The 20417-nt window shown below is 35.3% G+C and overlaps 1 protein-coding gene across 1 annotated transcript in view; it reads left to right on the plus strand.

Moving 5' to 3' along the window:
• Window positions 1-20417, plus strand: part of LOC144434281 (MAM and LDL-receptor class A domain-containing protein 1-like) — a 63651-nt gene that overhangs the window by 31947 nt on the left and 11287 nt on the right. Inside the window, exons 41-68 of the mRNA XM_078122734.1 lie at window positions 353-502; window positions 667-929; window positions 1214-1451; window positions 2107-2363; window positions 2911-3040; window positions 5248-5364; window positions 5878-6140; window positions 6310-6547; window positions 7029-7285; window positions 7706-7940; window positions 8483-8620; window positions 8745-8872; window positions 9293-9377; window positions 9839-9982; window positions 10397-10659; window positions 10960-11197; window positions 11388-11644; window positions 12204-12438; window positions 12879-13016; window positions 13534-13661; window positions 14598-14685; window positions 15211-15360; window positions 15581-15843; window positions 16081-16318; window positions 16526-16782; window positions 17358-17592; window positions 18826-19094; window positions 20026-20290. Of these exons, the coding sequence (XP_077978860.1) occupies window positions 353-502; window positions 667-929; window positions 1214-1451; window positions 2107-2363; window positions 2911-3040; window positions 5248-5364; window positions 5878-6140; window positions 6310-6547; window positions 7029-7285; window positions 7706-7940; window positions 8483-8620; window positions 8745-8872; window positions 9293-9377; window positions 9839-9982; window positions 10397-10659; window positions 10960-11197; window positions 11388-11644; window positions 12204-12438; window positions 12879-13016; window positions 13534-13661; window positions 14598-14685; window positions 15211-15360; window positions 15581-15843; window positions 16081-16318; window positions 16526-16782; window positions 17358-17592; window positions 18826-19094; window positions 20026-20290 (5667 nt within the window). The remainder of the gene's footprint in view (window positions 1-352; window positions 503-666; window positions 930-1213; window positions 1452-2106; window positions 2364-2910; window positions 3041-5247; window positions 5365-5877; window positions 6141-6309; window positions 6548-7028; window positions 7286-7705; window positions 7941-8482; window positions 8621-8744; window positions 8873-9292; window positions 9378-9838; window positions 9983-10396; window positions 10660-10959; window positions 11198-11387; window positions 11645-12203; window positions 12439-12878; window positions 13017-13533; window positions 13662-14597; window positions 14686-15210; window positions 15361-15580; window positions 15844-16080; window positions 16319-16525; window positions 16783-17357; window positions 17593-18825; window positions 19095-20025; window positions 20291-20417) is intronic.

Genomic DNA, 20417 nt, shown 5'->3' on the forward strand with positions numbered 1-20417 from the left:
TTAGAACTATCTGCACTGATGCAGTGATCTATTAAAGTTAAAAGTAAATCTACTGATTATGAAACAGCTGTTTAGATGTACTCAAACATTTAGACAGCTGTCACAACTAGTAGCATTGAAAGTTAGTAGAAAAACTCCAGTCAAGACCCTTTGTTTCACCCGTGATTAATCCATTTCTTTCTCTCGTTAACCATTCTAAACAAACCAAAACCAATCAAATCAGAAATTTTACATCCCTAGCAGTTGTAACTTGTAACAATTCTGTTATAATTATTGCCACAAATGAAACATTCACAGAACTGATTGACATCAATGAAAATTACAATAATTATGTATTGTCATTTTTTGCTAGTTCCTAGCCTCATAGACTGTGATTTTGAGGGAGGAGGTGTGTGCACCTCATGGAGTCAAGCCAGTGATGATGACTTTGATTGGACATGGAGTACAGGAAGTTCACCATCACTTGATACTGGTCCCAGTGTTGACCACACTACAGGCACAGGTATATTTTACAAATTTATGTTTATTATGTATTATGCCTTCTCTAAATCTTGTGGTAGTTTCTGCTAGCTGCATTATATAAACATATATTTTGTAAACATTTGTCTGTTAGTCTTGATACAGTAGGTGCACAAAAACATTGATATTTTAACTTTTTCCTTATAGATCAGGGTGGCTATGTGTTCATTGAAACTTCTTCTCCAAGAGTTGCCGGTGATACAGCTCGTATTCAAAGTGTAATAGTATCCAACACAGGAAGTCAATGTCTTGAATTCTGGTATCACATGTATGGCCCAGATGTGAACACATTGAATGTGTACATCCAACAGAATGGTAATAGAGGTAGTCCTGTATGGAGTAGGAAAGGAACACATGGTGATGTCTGGCACTATGCTTATTATAATGTACCATATCTCACTAATTTCCAGGTACACTAAGTTTAACAGTATATATCATTCTATATAATAACATTCTATATAATTAAGCTTTGTGTCTTATGGGTCAAATACTGATTGTCATATTATGTTTGTAAACAGTATACACTGTTAAATACAACTTCTCTTACATATGTCCCATTTCTAATATGCCAAATACTTTCCTGTTAAGCTGATAAGACAAAAATATGCATCACATTTTTTTTTCTGTGATTTTGATTTTTGCAGTAACTTTATTTCAACATGAAATTGAATGAATTTGTTCTCTGTCAATTTAGGTTGTATTTGAAGGAGTGAGAGGCCTCGATTTCCATGGAGACATAGCAGTTGATGACATCACTTTGTCAGATGGTATATGTTCGGTACCAGCTACTCTTGACTGTGACTTTGAAGATGACCATATTTGTGGTTATGATCAAGATACAAGTGATGATTTTGACTGGACTCGTGGTAGTGGTAGTACTCTGAGTAACAATACAGGACCATCTTATGATCACACCTATGGTACTGATCAAGGTAACCAAAAGTCTTAGTCTTTGTACATTCTCAACTTTTAGTATGTATGTAATAACGTGCCTTTTAGAGTTAACCACATGATTTTCAAATTGTCAAAATCTGTTATATTTTACTATTCTTCACTTTCAGTTTCACTATGGTAACTTGTCAGTGTTAATCTTTTAAGTTTTGGTATTTTGAATACTGGATATATTGGTTTTTTAATAAATATAATTCTAGAATAGAAATTGATACCACATGCCATTAAATATAGTGAGAAGAGATAAAGTCCAAAATTCAGTGATATTTCTGCCTGTTTCTACACCATTGTCATATGAGGTTTGTTGACATCTCAGGTTCAAATGTTGTTATCACTACCATCTTTGTAAATATACTGATAAGTTAAATGCTAGCTTAAGCATTGTCTACATGGAATGTCTAATTTACATTTAGTTTGACCCTATCTACCAAATGCATGTTTTCTCTGGTACTCTGTTTTTCATCTTCTTGAATCACTAGGGCTTTTGGTCACTGCACAAGTGGTATATGTGACTGTATTTGAATTTCTTGATTTGATTTGGATGAATAACGTTTACGAATATATAATAACATAATTATAATATATATTAAATATTTAGTGTAAAACCCTGCCCAATGTTATGTATGTGTATTTCAGGCTACTATATGTACATGGAGGCATCATCACCAAGAGTGGCTGGAGATGTGGCCAGACTGATGACAGCTGTCCATACAGCCACCCCTGGTCAGTGCTTAGAATTCTGGTATCATATGTATGGTAGTAATGTTGGTACTCTGAATATCTATACTAAGAGTGGTAATCAGTATGGTGCTGTGTTGTGGAGTATACAAGGTGATCAAGGAGATACTTGGTGGGATGCTCAAGTCACTATTTCTTCTATTTCGTCCTATCAGGTGAGCCTACTTTGTTCATTGCAAAACTGTCATTATACTACAGGGCTCCTGGATAGTCAGATGGTGCATATCAAACACCTAGTTTAATAACAGATTTATCCAGCATAGCTAATCTCCAATGTTAACACTTATCTGGACAGGTTCTGTTTTAGCGAATGTCGAATACCTGGTTTAATAACAAATTTGTACAGCCTAGCTATGCATACTAATCACCAGCATTAACATCCATCTGGACAGGTTTTATTTGAGGCTCTATGAGAAAGTAGTTATTCCAGTGACAATACATAGATGATGTCCATATTTCTGATGGTGCCTGTCAAATACCTGGTTTAATAACAGCATTGTATATGCATATCTAATCTCCAATGTTAACACCTATCTGGACAGGTTGTATTTGAGGCCATATAGGGGGAAGTTTATTCTAGTGACATAGCCATAGACGATTTCCACATATGGTGCATGTTAATCAACTTGTTTAATGACAAATTTGTCAAATATTTATAAGCTTTGCCTTTCTAATCAGTAATGTAAACACCCTTCTGGACAGGTTGTATTTGAGGCCATAGTAGGGGGAAGTTATTCCAGTGACATAGCCATAGATGACGTCCAGATATCTGATGGTGCCTGTCAAACAGCTGGTGACTGTAACTTTGAAGGAGCTGACACCTGTACATGGAGTAACACAGCTAGTGGAGATGATTTTGATTGGTTGCTTGGACAGGGTGCTACAGTTAGTCTGTACACTGGACCATCTGTTGATCATACACTTGGAACAGATCAAGGTAAGTGCCAAGTACAGTAATGTATGTGTGTATGTTTGTACAGGTAGTGTACATTAATTGCTACAGTTATTGTTTTTATAGCTGCTGCAAAATATATATAGCATCATCAATCTTATGATCTACCAGTATATTTCATATGGTCGAACTCATAGTTTTTTCACTCAGATTTATGTATATTTATTTCAGATTTGTAACAGAGGCATGTTAGATTTATATTACAATTTCTGTGTTGGATGTATGATGTAGATGTACAATTTAGCATATGACTCATTACTACAATTTCAATGCTTTCAGCCAACATGACATGGAATAATTCATTGTACAATACATGCATATATAAACAATCGATAGTAGTGTAATGATTAATGCACGTGAAACTATTAATGGTAAAATAGATGTTGACACAAATTGCATGATGAGCTATACTGCACCTTAAGTAGAGTGTACAATGTACATACATGTTGACTTTAGATATAATAAATTTGATTGATCATGGAGATGACTCAAGTTTGCTCCAGGATTTATATATATTGTAACACTATATAATATTGTTGCCAGGCTATTACATATTCATTGAGACTTCAACTCCACAAGTCCAAGGAGATACAGCTTTATTTCAAAGTCAGAAGTTTTCACCTACTAACAGCATTGGTCTCTGTCTACATTTCTGGTATCATATGTATGGTGCACATATCGGTAGGTGATTTTCACAATTTATAAGCCAAAAAATTCTCCATTACTAGTGATGCCCACACATGAAGATATTCACAACATGTTGGTATTACTTACCGAGTCAACAGAAACAAAGGCTCACTGTTCAAGTAACTTTGCTTGTCATAATGTGTTTTCAGTAGTTTTTAAGCCATATCACATTGTTCCAATTGTTCCAAATGTGCTATAATGTTTTGGAATCATACCACACACTTTTGTAATCACATGCAGGATCATTGAATGTTTGGCTGTGGAAGGACACAGGTAGTCAGACAGTACTATGGACTGAAGGAAGTGACAAGGGGGATGTTTGGAATGAAGGTAGAGTTTCAGTCAAATCAACAGACTCAAATTACCAGGTGAGAACTGCTTATTTTTCTCTTAAAAGAAGGATAGATTCCCATTTTTAAAGGTACTTATGTCATGATTTGTACAACAGATAGATGTATAAAAGTACATGTACACCTGTCAAATGAACATTATAATCTACAGACATACCGGTATACACTCAGGGGCTTTCAGGTAGTCAACCTTAGTTAATAGCTGTAACCATATCAAAACAAGCAATTCTTTTGAAGCAATATGTTATGTTGTATCTTCCATACTGAAAATGTCTTGTACCTTATGAAAGCTATAAGTCGAATGATATGTATGCAAAGCACATTTATACATTAGTTACAAAACACAGATTACTCCACACTCGAAAGGTAGTAATATAATTTTGGAAATGCTGATTGGAAACATGGTATGGTTTCTCCTAAATGCAATGTAAAGTTAATCTACATGAAGTCAGTGTGACCATAACTAGAACATAAAATTTTGAAAAGAAATGATGCATATGATGATATGATTGAGCTGTAATCATCCAAATGCTAAACTAAAGAATGTCGTACCATATGATATAAAGGTTTATAAAGTGAAAATGTATGGTTTGATAAGGATAAACTATGCTGGAAGTTAGCTTTGCAATTGAATGGATGTATACTAGTTATATCTGTCAAGCTTACAACATACATTATCATGCATAATACAAAAGCTGGTACTTATAGGGAAAAAGCATTTTGATGTGAATTTATTGACAGTAGTAACTTCAATGCTCATCTTATCAAATCCGGTCTTTTTCAGATTGTGTTTGAAGGAATTCGTGGTAGTGATTACCAAGGAGACATTGCCATTGATGATATTTATTTTACTACTGGTATATGCCCATGTAAGTTACATTGTATAACTCTTGCATAACAAATTCAGATTTAGTGTTGACAGTCTTTACCTTTAAGTTAGTATTGTAAAGCATAATTTTGTTTAGGGTTTATAGTATCTTCAACTGTCATAATTTACCTATGTTGGTATGTTTATTGACACTGCAGCTCCAATAGACTGTAACTTTGAAGGATCAAATTTGTGTTCATGGAGTCAAGCCAGTGATGATGACTTTGATTGGACATGGAGTACGGGAAGTTCACCATCAGTTGATACTGGTCCCAGTTTTGACCACACTACGGGAACAGGTATGTTGAAATGCAGCATTTACGGTGTATTATAGCAATGCTGTCATATACATACAATGGAGCTGTAAAGCTGTAGAACTCCGCTTTACAGATAAGTGAACATAACTCTGGGCAGTGTGGCATTTGTTAAGTATATACCTGCGATTCTCAAGGCTATGAAAACTGCCATCTTTGAGGTTAGAATTATTTGATTGAATCATGCCATCCATCCATACTCAGTTTAAATTATGATATAAATTATGCTTAGTTGAATAATTCAAAAAACATAATTCAGAATACAGCGATCAAGGCTGAAACAACAATTGTGCATGATATGAATATTTTTTCAATCAGCAACAGCAGTAAATTTACAAATTTTCGAGACATTTTGAAAATAGAAAAGTCAGCAACAGAATTAAGAATAAGACCAACTTGGTATCAAGTGATAGCACTAAGATATCAATATCAATGTCACAATGATGCAATGTGTCAGATTTGTCTGATTTTAACAAATTCTTGGTTTCTCCATCACAGATCAGGGTGGCTATGTCTTCATCGAAGCTTCTTCTCCAAGAGTAGAAAATGATACAGCTCGTATTGAAAGTGTAGCAGTATCCAACGCAGGAAGTCAATGTCTTGAATTCTGGTATCACATGTATGGTCCAGACGTGAACACATTGAATGTGTATATTCAACAGAATGGTAATAGAGGTAGTCCTGTATGGAGTAGGAAAGGAACACATGGTGATGTCTGGCACTATGCTTATTATAATGTTCCAACTCTCACTAATTTCCAGGTAGGTATTTTTTGTATTAACATTATACATCATACTGTTAATTTATCTGATCTGATTAGCATAATCACATCATTTTTGTTTTAATTTTAATATATGAAAAGGTTTATTTTGATGTAGACAAAGCAATTTGCATTAATTTGTAACAATAAAAAGTCTTCTTTCCATTAAGGTTGTATTTGAAGGAGTGAGAGGCCTAGATTACCGTGGCGACATAGCAGTTGATGACGTCACTTTGTCAGATGGTATATGTTCAGTACCAGCTACTATAGACTGTGACTTTGAAGATGACCATATCTGTGGTTATGATCAAGATACAAGTGATGATTTTGACTGGACTCGTGGTAGTGGTAGTACTCTGAGTAACAATACAGGACCATCTTATGATCACACCTATGGTACTGATCAAGGTAAAATTGAATATATTCCTATTGTAATATTTTTGTTGATATGTCTTTCTCTGTTTTGGGATCCATAACCACTTGAGTCTGTTGACATGGTTCAACAATGTAATGATGGGCAAATGTTTATCTTTAGCATGATGTCCATGCAGTATGAAAATATCAGTTGTCTCTCTGGCAATAATGGACTGTACAATTCTTTTCCAACTAGGGAGTTAGGGTAAGAGTTATATTAAGGATAGGTATAAGGTCAGACTCCATAGCATAAACCTGATTTGAAATTATTTGTATCACCTTCAATGGACCTGTGTCTCAAAGACCTCCTCCACCGGCTAGTATATTACTGGCCATTAACAGTTTTGATGACAAGAAAAATGGCTGTCATTTTAAATATAGAAATGTACAATATATAGTAACATTATCTAGTTTAGTTCATATGTAAGTGTTTTCAATATTATAATGAAACCTGGAACAATGTTGTTTATATCAGGCTACTATATGTACATGGAGGCATCATCACCAAGAGTGGCAGGAGATGTGGCCAGACTAATGACCACTGACCATGCAGCCACCACTGGTCAGTGCTTAGAATTCTGGTATCATATGTATGGTAGTAATGTTGGTACTCTGAATATCTATGCTAAGAGTGGTAATCAGTATGGTGCAGTGTTGTGGAGTCAACAAGGTGATCAAGGAGATATTTGGTGGGATGCTCAAGTCAATATTACTTCAACTTCATCCTATCAGGTGAGCCTACTTTCATGATTGTAAAAATGCCATTATGTACTACATTGGTCCTGTAAAGGTTGATGGTGCATAATAAATGTTTCCATCATTAGCTATGCATAGCTAATCTCCAATGTTAACACCCATCTGGACATGTTGTACGTAGGGGAAGTTTATTCCGGTGACATAGCCATAGATAATGTCCATATTTCTGATGGTACATACCAGACACTGGATTAATAAAAGACTTGTCCTGTGGTAGCTCTGCATATAATCGTCATTTTTCACACCCATTTGGACAGGTTGTAGGGGAAAGTTATTTCAGCAACATAGCCATAGATAATGTTCATATTTCTGATGGTGCATGTTAAACACATGGTTTAATAACAAATTTGTGCAGCATTATCTGCTAATTCCCAATGTTAACACCCATCTGGACAGGTTGTATTTGAGGCCATAGTTGGGGGAAGTTATTCCAGTGACATAGCCATAGATGATATACAGATTTCTGATGGTGTCTGTCCAACACCTGGTGACTGTAACTTTGAAGGAGCTGACACCTGTACATGGAGTAACACAGCTAGTGGAGATGATTTTGATTGGTTGCTTGGACAGGGTGCTACAGCTAGTCTGTACACTGGACCATCTGTTGATCATACACTTGGAACAGATCAAGGTAGGTGCCACGTATTGAATGTGTGTATGTTTGTATAGGTTATTGTGTTTATAGCTCCTTCAAAATAGATATAACATCATCTATCTTATGATCTAGCAGTATATTTCATATGGTCGAACTCATAGTTATATACTCTCAGATTTATTCAAGGTCAGAATTGAACTTTTCTAAGTCAAAAATAATTACCATAAGTTACTTTTCATATGATGACTAAAACAGTTACTGAACCGTTTGATTATTTATTTATTTGTCCTTATATATTCGTGAATATTATCAGAACACAGAATACCTCATTTCTAGTAGTTTCTTATCTGTTCCTTAACAACTGGAAAATAACAGAAAAAAGTATTGTGAAAAGAAAAATCATTTTAGACAACTTCAGCAACGTTGTTCAGTTTTACAAATGTAGATATGTCTGTGTCTAAACACCCTGTAATTAGATATTAACAAAGCTTTATTTAAACCCAAAAGATATACTGTACATGATATATAATTTATTTAATGTGTATATACTTTCTGTCCTAACCTTTTCTATCAAACAGGTCACTGCCTATTTATTGAGACATCCAGTCCTCGTGTCCAAGGTGACGTAGCTTTATTTGAAAGTAAGAGGTTTATGGCTACTGACAGCACAGGCCAATGCCTACATTTCTGGTATCACATGTTCGGGGCTCATATTGGTAAGCGTTTTGTAGAACGTATCTTGACTCTTTTCCTGTTATTGTCTATGACTGTCAAATTTGAAATAAATTTTCCCTATTTTCATTTCATTTATGTTGCTTGTTATTGTGTTTGGTTTCTAAGGAACATTGAATGTGTGGCTGTGGAAGGACACAGGTAGTCAGACCATAGTATGGACAGAAAGTAGTGATATGGGAGATGTCTGGAATGCTGCTGAGGTTGGAATTATATCATCAGATTCAAGTTACCAGGTAAGATTATGAGGTGAAATAGATATCAGGACTGTCCTACAGGAATGCCAAATGTGCATTGTATAATAAATATGTTGCTCTATCCAGATCCTGCATCTTGCTGTTAAACTCATCATAATGCATATATTAATATGTACAAAGGAGAAAATATGCATGCATGTCAAAGTAGCAAAGACACAAAGAACCTAAAATTTATTAAAGATTTTTTGGTATTTTCACATTGCATACTGTGTTGTCAGAACTGGAAGGTTAGTCATAGCTTGAAGAAAGTTATGTCTTGTAAGAAGCAATTTGAAAGGCTGTACAACCTTACAATGATGAGTTCTGATTAGTCTTCAACTACCGAAAAGTATTTGGAAAGAATATGCTTTATATTTCAAAATAACATTAATCTTTGTAATACTCTGCATTTTTTTTCAGGTTGTGTTTGAAGGAATTCGTGGTAGTGATTATGAAGGAGACATTGCAATTGATGATATTTATTTCATTACTGGATCATGTTCATGTAAGTTATGTATATAATGTCTATAACAGCTTTTAATGATTATCTCATAAGATTTGAAAATGTTGGAAGAGTTTTAATTTTGTGATTTTCTGATTCCTAAATATTTGACTTCAGATTTTTGTCACTGTGGTTTTTAAGATAAAATCCTTTCACTGAGTAACAATCAATAGCGAGGAAAGTAGTTTATTAAGTCCAGATTATTCCTCAGTCAATTTCTTGTTGCAGTAGGTTGAGTTAACTCTTATGCTATGTTTCTCCTGATCTAAATCCAAATCATTTAACGACCATGATGAACTAGATGAAAGAAATGAATAAGAACCTTAAGTATACTTTCATTTGTTGGTATTAGTTGTCAGTACATAAACAACTTGAATTTTATGAATAGTTTCACACCTCAGTATGCACTTTCTAGAAGTTTGATTGAAAAAATAACTTTGTTAATTTTGAATTATATATTTCAGCTCCGATAGACTGTGACTTTGAGGGAGGAGGTGTGTGCACCTCATGGAGTCAAGCCAGTGATGATGACTTTGATTGGACGTGGAGTACAGGAAGTTCACCGTCATCTAATACTGGTCCCAGTGTTGACCACACTACAGGAACAGGTCAGTTCTCATCAGTGTAAACCAGTCCTAAATGTATAGGAACACAAAGCAAGTGTCAATTGATAAACAGGAATATTAAATGAGACTGTTGTAAGACATATGATGACATTGTACTGAGAAGTTAATCACCATGGTGACACTATTTAGTTCATTGCCATAGTGACATAGTATTGAGGTCGTCACCATAGTGACATAATATTGAGTTTATCACCACTATGTTCAACACCATGTATGGTGATACAATTTTGACTTCATCGCCATGGTGACAGAATATGGTGTTTGACTTCATCACTATGGTAACAATATTGATGTCATCATCATCATCATGATTTGATATTGAGTTCACCACAATAGCAAGAGCCACAGCTATAGCTGAACATATATTGCAGTTTACTGTTGTTTATTGATGTACAGATCAAGGTGGCTATGTCTTCATTGAAGCTTCTTCTCCAAGAGTTGATGGTGATACAGCCCGTATAGAAAGTATAGCAGTATCCAACACAAGAAGTCAATGTCTTGAATTCTGGTATCACATGTATGGTCCAGATGTGAACACATTGAATGTGTACATCCAACAGAATGGTACCAGAGGTAGTCCTGTATGGAGTAGGAAAGGAACACATGGTGATGTCTGGCACTATGCTTATTACAATGTTCCAACTCTCACTAATTTCCAGGTATGTAGTTTTTGTATTGAAATTAGATAATCTGTCCAGAATAAAAGGCTTTATTCATTAGTTATTTTGCACAGACTCAGGTTTATAATTGTTCCAAAAGTTTTTAACATATTTTGTTCTGTGGACTTCTGTCAGCTACATGTACATGTATCGTTTTCAAAAAGTTGAAACATATAATTATGTAGTAACAACAAGTGCCTTTAATGATCTTTACAAGGGGTATTAACAGACTGAATGTATTTTTACCATGTTGAAGAGAAGTGCCAGACATTCATTATTATTTAAATTCTTTCCTTTCAGGTTGTATTTGAAGGTGTGAGAGGCATAGATTTCCAAGGCGACATAGCAGTTGATGACATCACTTTGTCAGATGGTATATGTTCAGTACCAGCTACTATAGACTGTGACTTTGAAGATGACCATATCTGTGGTTATGATCAAGATACAAGTGATGATTTTGACTGGACTCGTGGTAGTGGTAGTACTCTGAGTAACAATACAGGACCATCTTATGATCACACCTATGGTACTGATCAAGGTAACACATGGGTCACTTGAATTATGATTTACAATATGTAACATTTAATGTATTGATCTAAATGCCCTAATGCTACAGTACTCAATGAAATGCTTCTTCCAAATATATACAGACAGTATAATGGTCTACGAAAAACTGAATACGATTTATTGAGATACAATTGACCCACTCTAACTTAAATTTGTTTCAGGATACTACATGTACATGGAGGCATCATCACCAAGAGTGGCTGGAGATGTGGCCAGACTGATGACCACTGTCCATGCAGCCACCACTGGTCAGTGCTTAGAATTCTGGTATCATATGTATGGTAGTAATGTTGGTACTCTGAATATCTATGCTAAGAGTGGTGATCAGTATGGTGCAGTGTTGTGGAGTCAACAAGGTGATCAAGGAGATATTTGGTGGGATGTTCAAGTGACTATTACTTCTACTTCATCATATCAGGTGAGACAGTTATTCTTCATTATGGTTTTGTTATGTGTTTCATAAGATGGAAAATAGTCATCCATAATGGTTAATTGGATGCCATCTAGTAATCCACTCAGGTTGAATTTGAGGCTATGGTAGTGACATAGCCATAAATGATATCAAGATTTGTGATGGTGTATATCATTTCTTATAACAGTTTGATCCAGCGTTATCTTTGCATATTATCTAATCTCTAATGTTAACGTTCATCTGGACAGGTTCTTTTTGAGGCCCTAGTAGGTAGCAGTTATTCAAGAAAAATAGCCATAAATGATATTCATCTTTCTGATGGTGCTTGTCAAATACCTGGTTTTATAACAAGTTTATCTAGCATTAACTGTACGTATCCAATCATCAATTTTAACACCCATCTGGACACGTTTTATTTGAGGCCATATTAAGGGGAAGTTATTCCAGTGACATAAACATAGATGATGTCCAGATATGGTGCATGTCAAACATCTCGTTTAATAAGAAATTTGTCCAGTATTAACTGTGCATTTTCAATCATCAATGTTAACACCCATCTGGACAGGTTGTGTTTGAGGCCATAGTAGGGGGAAGTTATTCCAGTGATATAGCCATAGATGATATACAGATTTCTGATGGTGCCTGTCAAATACCTGGCAACTGTAACTTTGAAGGAGGTAATACCTGTACTTGGACGAACACAGCTAGTGGAGACGATTTTGATTGGTTGCTTGGACAGGGTTCAACAGATAGTTCCTTTACTGGACCGTCTGTGGACCATACGCTTGGAACAGATCAAGGTTTGTCCATTTAAGTTGTTGTAAATTTATAGACCACTGAATTGATACACGGAAGAGAGATGTTGTGTCTACAAGTTTTGTTGTAAAATGTAGGAGTTATGTACATCCAAACACATAAACAGAAAATTCAATTATCATTAAATCAGGCAGATGGCATGTAAGAAGCAAAGGAGTGAGAAAAAACTAATTTGTCTAAGATGCTCTATATTGTTACTAACAAAGCAGCAAAGGTATTTAGAAATGTCATACTTCAATTTTCAGATGTTTTATCAAAACTTGTGAAAGGTACAGGTGAAAGTTAAAGAAGTCATTCACTTTCTTTTAACACATTCTTTGGTTGTCTTGTCACAGCTACTATACGCTACATTGTACTTCTAACTTCAAATGCTTAAAATTGAAAATATTCTTTAGTCATAAAAGAAATCACTTTTTTCCTCAAGGTTACTACATGTTCATTGAGACATCCAGTCCTCAAGTACAAGGAGACATTGCTTACTTAGAGAGTCAACAATTTACAGCTACTGACAGCAGAGGGCTCTGTCTACATTTCTGGTATCACATGTATGGTGCCCATATCGGTATGTAATGCAGTACATTTGTATCTTACATGTATATGTGAAAGTGCCCATACTGGTATGTAATACATTTATTATTACATGCATGGTGCCCTTATTGTGTATGTAATGCTGTTTTTTCACATACACTAGTATATTGTGTGTTTAGTGCCCACATCAGTATGCAGTGCAGTATATATTACATGTTGTTGTGCCCATATTGGTATGTGAACAGTATATCACATGCATGGTGCCCTTATTGGACCAGGTATGTATTTCACATACAGTTAGTTGTATATTCTGTGTGTATAAGTGCCATATTGGTATGTAATACAGAATATCATGTGTGTGGTGTCCAAATTGGCATGTAATCGTATAATATATTAATTGTGTTTTGTGCATGTAGTGGTAATTTGTAGATTAAGGTTTTCATAAATATACTGATCTGCATGTGCATGTGACATGTGTTATATGTTTTGGTATGAAAATTAGATGATTTTCAAAACTAAGATATTTATAAAGATAACATCTCATTCCACAGGAAGTTTGAATGTTTGGTTAAAGAAGAGTTCTACCAATCAAGAAATGATATGGTCTGATAGTGGAGACAAGGGTGATGTTTGGAATGAGGGCACTGTTTCAGTCAAATCTACTGTATCAAGTTACCAGGTAAGAGTTCAAAGGTCATCCTATGTAATTCATAAATGAAATATTTGTTATTGATGAGTTTAGGTTGACCAAACACATAACTAACATATCAGCCTATTAATTAAAAGTATATTGCACACTAAGTCAGCCTTATTTACCTGTTTCTACCATTAATTCATAGAATGATTGAATCCAAATTGTAATTCAAAAAATGAAATCACAAAGAGTGGATAATACATCATTGGCTTATCACTGTTTTGTGTTTGTTGCCAATACTTACGACTGTCAAAATACAGTGTCTTATGTAATAATGATTAACAGTTGTAAAGGCTAGTTGCACTCGTCTACTTTTGGGCATTCATGAAAAATTAAAATACAAGCCTTAGAATATTTGAGTTGAATTCCACTTTAACTCAATATTATGTGATCTTTATTGTAGAAAAGAATAGCTGGAGTATGTCATAGCATCATCATGATATTCATTTTATTTTCCCTTGATGATCAGTGTAACCAAAAGCATATTAGTTACAACTGCGAAGCTATTTCAGGGTGTAAATCATTTCTGGCAGGGACCCTAATGTTTTATCAGCTCCCAATTGTCTTGTATCCAATGTCTGTGAATTCACTTTTTCCTTCATCATACAGAAATTTTATTTCTATCATCCTTTTATTTGTAACTTTGCAAGCAGTTCTAGAGATGCAAACAATTAAATGATACCAAGTGAGTAGGTAACTTGGAATTTTTTTGTCTACGAAAATTAATAGAGAAAATCTCTCATGGAAAATATGATTGAATGTTGACAATATGTCACTGGTGGATATCAGTTATATGTTTTAAGCAGGGTAAGCCATAGATCCACCAGCAGACATACATGTAAGTCTGTTGTATTTAGTATTTGTTGTTTATTTGATTTCATCATGGTTATAAATTTATTATATTCTTTATATTTCTTTCAGATCATGTTTGAAGGTGTCACCGGTAGTAATTATCTCGGTGATATCGGTGTTGATGATATCTCATTTCTTGCTGGTCCTTGTAATTCAGGTTTGTCCTAACTTTGCCAGATTATCAAAGAACAAATGATAAATTTGTATTTCTCTTTACCAGAAGTGTACTAATTCGAGAAGCATGTCTTTTGACATTACAAGTCAGTTGACCATTGTCTACAGGATGGATGGATGGATGGATGTATGTATGTACATGTATGTATGTATGTATGTATGTATGTATGTATGTATGTGTGTATGGATGGATGGATGGATGGATGGATGGATGGATGAATGAATGAATGAATGAATGGGTTGGTTGGTTGGTTGGTTGGTTGGTTGACTGACTGAATGAATGACTGACTGACTGACTGACTAACTGATTGATTGATTGATTGATTGATTGATTGATTGATTGATTTTATTTGGCCAAATATATCCAATGGGGAATAATGATTCAAGATGTTACGTCTGCAAGATTGTTTTAAAATACGAACTACACAGTAAAGTCAGTAATCTAAGTGAGAATACAGAATTGCAACTTTGTCTTTAAAAACGTTATTTCCCCCAAAAAAACTTTCAGTACCAACTACTATAGACTGTGACTTTGAAGGAGGAACTATATGCCTGTCATGGAGTCAAGCTAGTAATGATGACTTTGATTGGACATGGAGTATGGGAAGTTCACCTTCTACAAACACAGGTCCCAGTGTTGACCACACTACAGGAACAGGTAAACAACACTTGATTTCATGTATTATTCCATAGAGTAAATATTAAATTATATATTAAGTATGCACAACTTACTAAATTGTATTTACATGTAGAATGTCACTGAGAATGCATTTTACAACTATGTGATTTGATAAAAAAGGAGCAAATCTTTTGATTTTATAGAGTTGTAATTAATGACTATTGCATGGCTGTCATGGTATCTCTGTTATCTTGTCTAGATCAAGGAGGTTATGTCTTCATTGAAGCTTCATCACCAAGAGTAGAGAATGATACTGCTCGCATTGAGAGTATGACAGTATCCAACACAGGAAGTCAGTGTCTTGAATTCTGGTATCACATGTATGGTCCAGATGTGAACACATTGAATGTGTACATCCAACAGAATGGTAACAGAGGTAGTCCTGTATGGAGTAGGAAAGGAACACATGGTGATGTCTGGCACTATGCTTATTATAACGTCCCAGTTCTTGAAAATTTCCAGGTAACTTTACATGCACTAAAATACATTAATTGAATGGAGTTTTAACTACATGCGAATGGACAGGGTTTTGCCATTCAATCACAAGATGAAGAATCAACCAGGAGTGTATACAATGAGTGAGAGTTTGTGATCATGCTCATTATCTATATTAGTTTGAAGATAATAAATCCGTAGTGAAATTTATATATAGCTGAGCTTGACAATCTCTCATTTTAAATTTTTGCTTATACCAACTAGGTTGTATTTGAAGGTGTGAGAGGCCTAGATTACCGTGGCGATATAGCAGTTGATGACATCGCTTTGTCAGATGGTATATGTTCAGTACCAGCTACTATAGACTGTGACTTTGAAGATGACCATATCTGTGGTTATGATCAAGATACAAGTGATGATTTTGACTGGACTCGTGGTAGTGGTAGTACTCTGAGTAACAATACAGGACCATCTTATGATCACACCTATGGTACTGATCAAGGTATATATTATGAATCTTAATTATGTTGTCTTCTGATGATTCAGATCTGTATAGATTACAGTCTGTCTTTGATCAGTAAATGTTCAGTATATTTAGCATGCAGGATCACCATACAGTTTGAAATCATCAATGCAGTACCCTCTCAACCAGCTAGTTTATGACACATACCAGTTTATATTAGAATTTTTATTTACATTTACATTTCAGGGTACTACATGTACATGGAGGCATCATCACCAAGAGTGGCGGGAGATGTGGCCAGACTGATGACCACTGTCCATGCAGCCACCACTGGTCAGTGCTTAGAATTCTGGTATCATATGTATGGTAGTAATGTTGGTACTCTGAATATCTATGCTAAGAGTGGTGATCAGTACGGTGCTGTGTTGTGGAGTCTACAAGGTGATCAAGGAGATACTTGGTGGGATGCTCAAGTCACTATTACTTCAACTTCATCATATCAGGTGAGCCTACATTTATTTTGATCACATTGCAAAAATGTCATAATTGGATTTAATCCCCAATGTTAACACTTATCTTGACAGGTTGTATTTGAGGCCATAGTTGGGGAAGTTATTCCAGTGACATAGCCATAGATGATGTCCAAATATCTGATGGTGTCTGTCAAACACCTGGTGTAATAACAAATGTATCCAACTTTGCATTTTATATTTTTTATACCAGTAATATATTCTCCAATGTTAACACCCATCTGGACAGGTTGTATTTGAGGCCATAGTAGGGGGAAGTTATTCCAGTCACATAGCCATCGCCGATAAACAGATTTCTGATGGTGCATGGCAAACACCTTGTTTAATAACAACTTTATCCCAGCATTAGCTGTACATATCTAATCTCCAACCCATCTGGACAGCTTGTATCTTGGGCCATAGTAGGGGGAAGTTATTCCAGTGAGATAGCCATAGATGAAGTCCAAATTTCTGATTGGGCATGTCCAACACCAGGTTTAATAACAACTTTGTCCTGGCCAGCATTATCTGTACATATCTAATCTCCAATGTTAAAACCTTTTGGACAGGTTGTATTTGAGGCCATAGTTGGGGGAAGTTATTCCAGTGACATAGCCATAGACGATGTCCAGATATCCGATGGAGTCTGTCAGCTGACAAGTAATTGTACCTTTGAAAGTGCATCAACCTGTGGATGGCGCAACATTGACACAGGAGATGATTCTGATTGGATGTTGGGACAAGGTTCATCGGGTAGTCCGTATACAGGACCATCTGTTGACCACACACTGGGAACTGATACAGGTCAGTGTTAAACAATAGACAGAATAACTTACAAGTATAGAAATAACTTGGAAAGAAGTGTGCACAGAAATTCAAAGAGACATTTATCATGGTGTGCCATGTGTGAACATAATATATATATAATCAGTATTCCTAATAAAGCTAATAATTACCTTTACAGCCCAGATAAACATTTTTGCAGACCATGTACATACCTTATGTATAGTGGCACGGAAACATCATTTGAATCACAAAATCACATAAATTGATGGTTAAACGTTACTTTATGCTCAAAAACATAAAAACAAATCACAGTGCAAATGGATATCAATGAGTAGGCCACTTTACCATATTTGGACAAAGTGTACTAGGGCATGATATGGAAGATCATTGCATGAATTTGATGCATGTGCTCTCCATTCAATTACATAATGTCATTGGAATCACTACTGGGTATATGATAATGATGGGTAGACATGAATATTGATCCAGAAGTACTTGCAGGTGTACCTCTTTCAACAAAAAACAAAAATTACAGTGGAAATAAAATGTCAGAATGATTCAACATCAGTGGATATAACAACTTATTTGACAAATATTAATGAAGTTAGACATTTGTAGATTGTAAGGAAGCTCCAAAACACCATTGAAAGAAAATGCAACATCAACTGTTGCTAAATATTGCCCACATCCAAGTGATTCTGGTAATGTTGATGGGCTACCGGTAATTCTTTGAATTCAACAAGGAAAATACTAAGTATTTATTTACTATAGAAATAATGTCACTGATATCCATTTTATTCTTATTATGAGATTACTGTTACAGTTATTGCCACGTCTGAATTGAAATAATGACATCTTGATCTATTTCTATCCTGTGTAGGCTACTTTGCATTTATTGAATACACTTTACATTCATGTCAAACATTGTATTGTATAGGTTACTCATCATTTACCAATAATCAGGATTGTTGGTGGCTGAGTAGTTAAACCATTTGCCTCTTACCATTGTGGTCAGGGTTCAAACCCATTCATTCAAGGTTTGATTAAATGTACCACGCTGTAAGTAAGAAGAGTGTCATTCACTTTGACTCTACCGAACATCACATCTTTTTTCCCAGATATTTAATTGGTTTCCTCCTGCACTAACACCGAACTGTCTTCCTATTATTGGGCAATGCCTGTTGGATGGTACATGTATATAAATAAATAAAATAAATACATCTTACAGTCATTACCGTTTATATTATATAGGTTATTACGCATTTATTGATACATCTGGAGGGACAGCAGGTAGAGTAGCCAGATTAGAAAGTACCATTCACACTATGCTAAGTATGGATAGATGTTTAACATTCTGGTACCATATGTATGGTGAAGATACTGGTCAACTAAGAGTCTACAAGAAGAACATAGTCAGTCAGACAGAGATGATGTTGTGGAAGTTAGTAGGCGCACAGAATGATCCACTGACATGGATGTATGCACAAGTACCAATTACCACAACTGGTGAAGAATATATGGTAGGTTATCTAGTGCATATTAGACAGTTGTCTACATGTAGTACATTGTCATGATGGTTAGATTTTTAGAGTGACTGGATGGGAATCTGAAGGTTGCAGGTTCAAGCCTTGCCACCAGCATTCGTTTCTAATGGCTAAAGTCCATGAGCAAGATTTGAACCATGATTGTGCCCCAGTCAACCTAGGTATATAATTAGGGACCTGATAGGATAGCGGTCCTAATGTGAATGCCTTAATCCTATGCACTTGTAGAGGCTGCAGTGGGTAGTAGGCTTCCATGGAGTAAGTCTTGTAGACTCTACCAAAACCATTATTGACCATCTCCATACCAATATTGCTGATAAGCACATTAATTCAGGTACAATTGTTGCCGATATTTCCAATCATTTTTTAATTGTGCTTTTTTTACATACCCCTGTCCAAAGTAGATTTGACATAGGATTTTTTGTTCTGTTCGATCATTCGTTTGTTCGTTTATTAATTCAGTCAAGTATGATGTATAAAGGGCCACTCTGATGCTCTTTAGTCGCATACCAGTGGCCCGTGACAATATAGTTGTAAAGTGCTAGTCTGGGAAAAGCACTATACAAAAACTAAGAGTATAAATTATAAAGTTGCAGATCACTTATAGCTGATATCGATATACCTTCTGATTCAGCTGGGTAGTCATAAGATAACACATAATGAAGATGTTAGTATTTCTGTTCTTTAAATATGATTTAAATCACTCATAACCTTGTCAAGGATAAATGGAAATATTTGGTTATTTGGTTTTCACAATATCCCAAATTGCACAATATCATCTACTAACAAATAGGGTTATCTCTGATCTTCATCCACTTGACCCTTTTGAATATTAAAGCTAGGGGAATTCTATATTTGAGAGGAGTTATTCCTCTATTATCAATAAATTTTTATTGTCTTATTTCAGGTGATATTTGAAGGTGTAGAGGGTTCAGGTGTGCTAGGAGACATAGCAATTGATGATGTCATAATTCTTGATGACCAGTCTTGTGGACTAGAACCTACATATGCTGACCCTACCATTAATCCATCTACTCAAATCACATGTAACTTTGAAAGTGGCTTCTGTGATTGGATACAGGATACAGATGATGAATTTGATTGGAGCCGTAGAAATAGTCCTACAGGATCAAAATATACAGGCCCAGATTCTGACCATACTACTGGTTCAGGTGAGTTAGATTTAAGTCATAGAAATAGCCCTACAACATCAGATTATGCAGGCCCAGATTCTGACCATACTGCAGGTACAGATGAGTTTGATAGTCAAGAATTTGTCAGCTGTGAAAGAAGAAATTG

Source organism: Glandiceps talaboti, chromosome 4 (assembly GCF_964340395.1).
Source record: "Glandiceps talaboti chromosome 4, keGlaTala1.1, whole genome shotgun sequence".
Lineage (NCBI taxonomy): Eukaryota > Metazoa > Hemichordata > Enteropneusta > Spengelidae > Glandiceps > Glandiceps talaboti.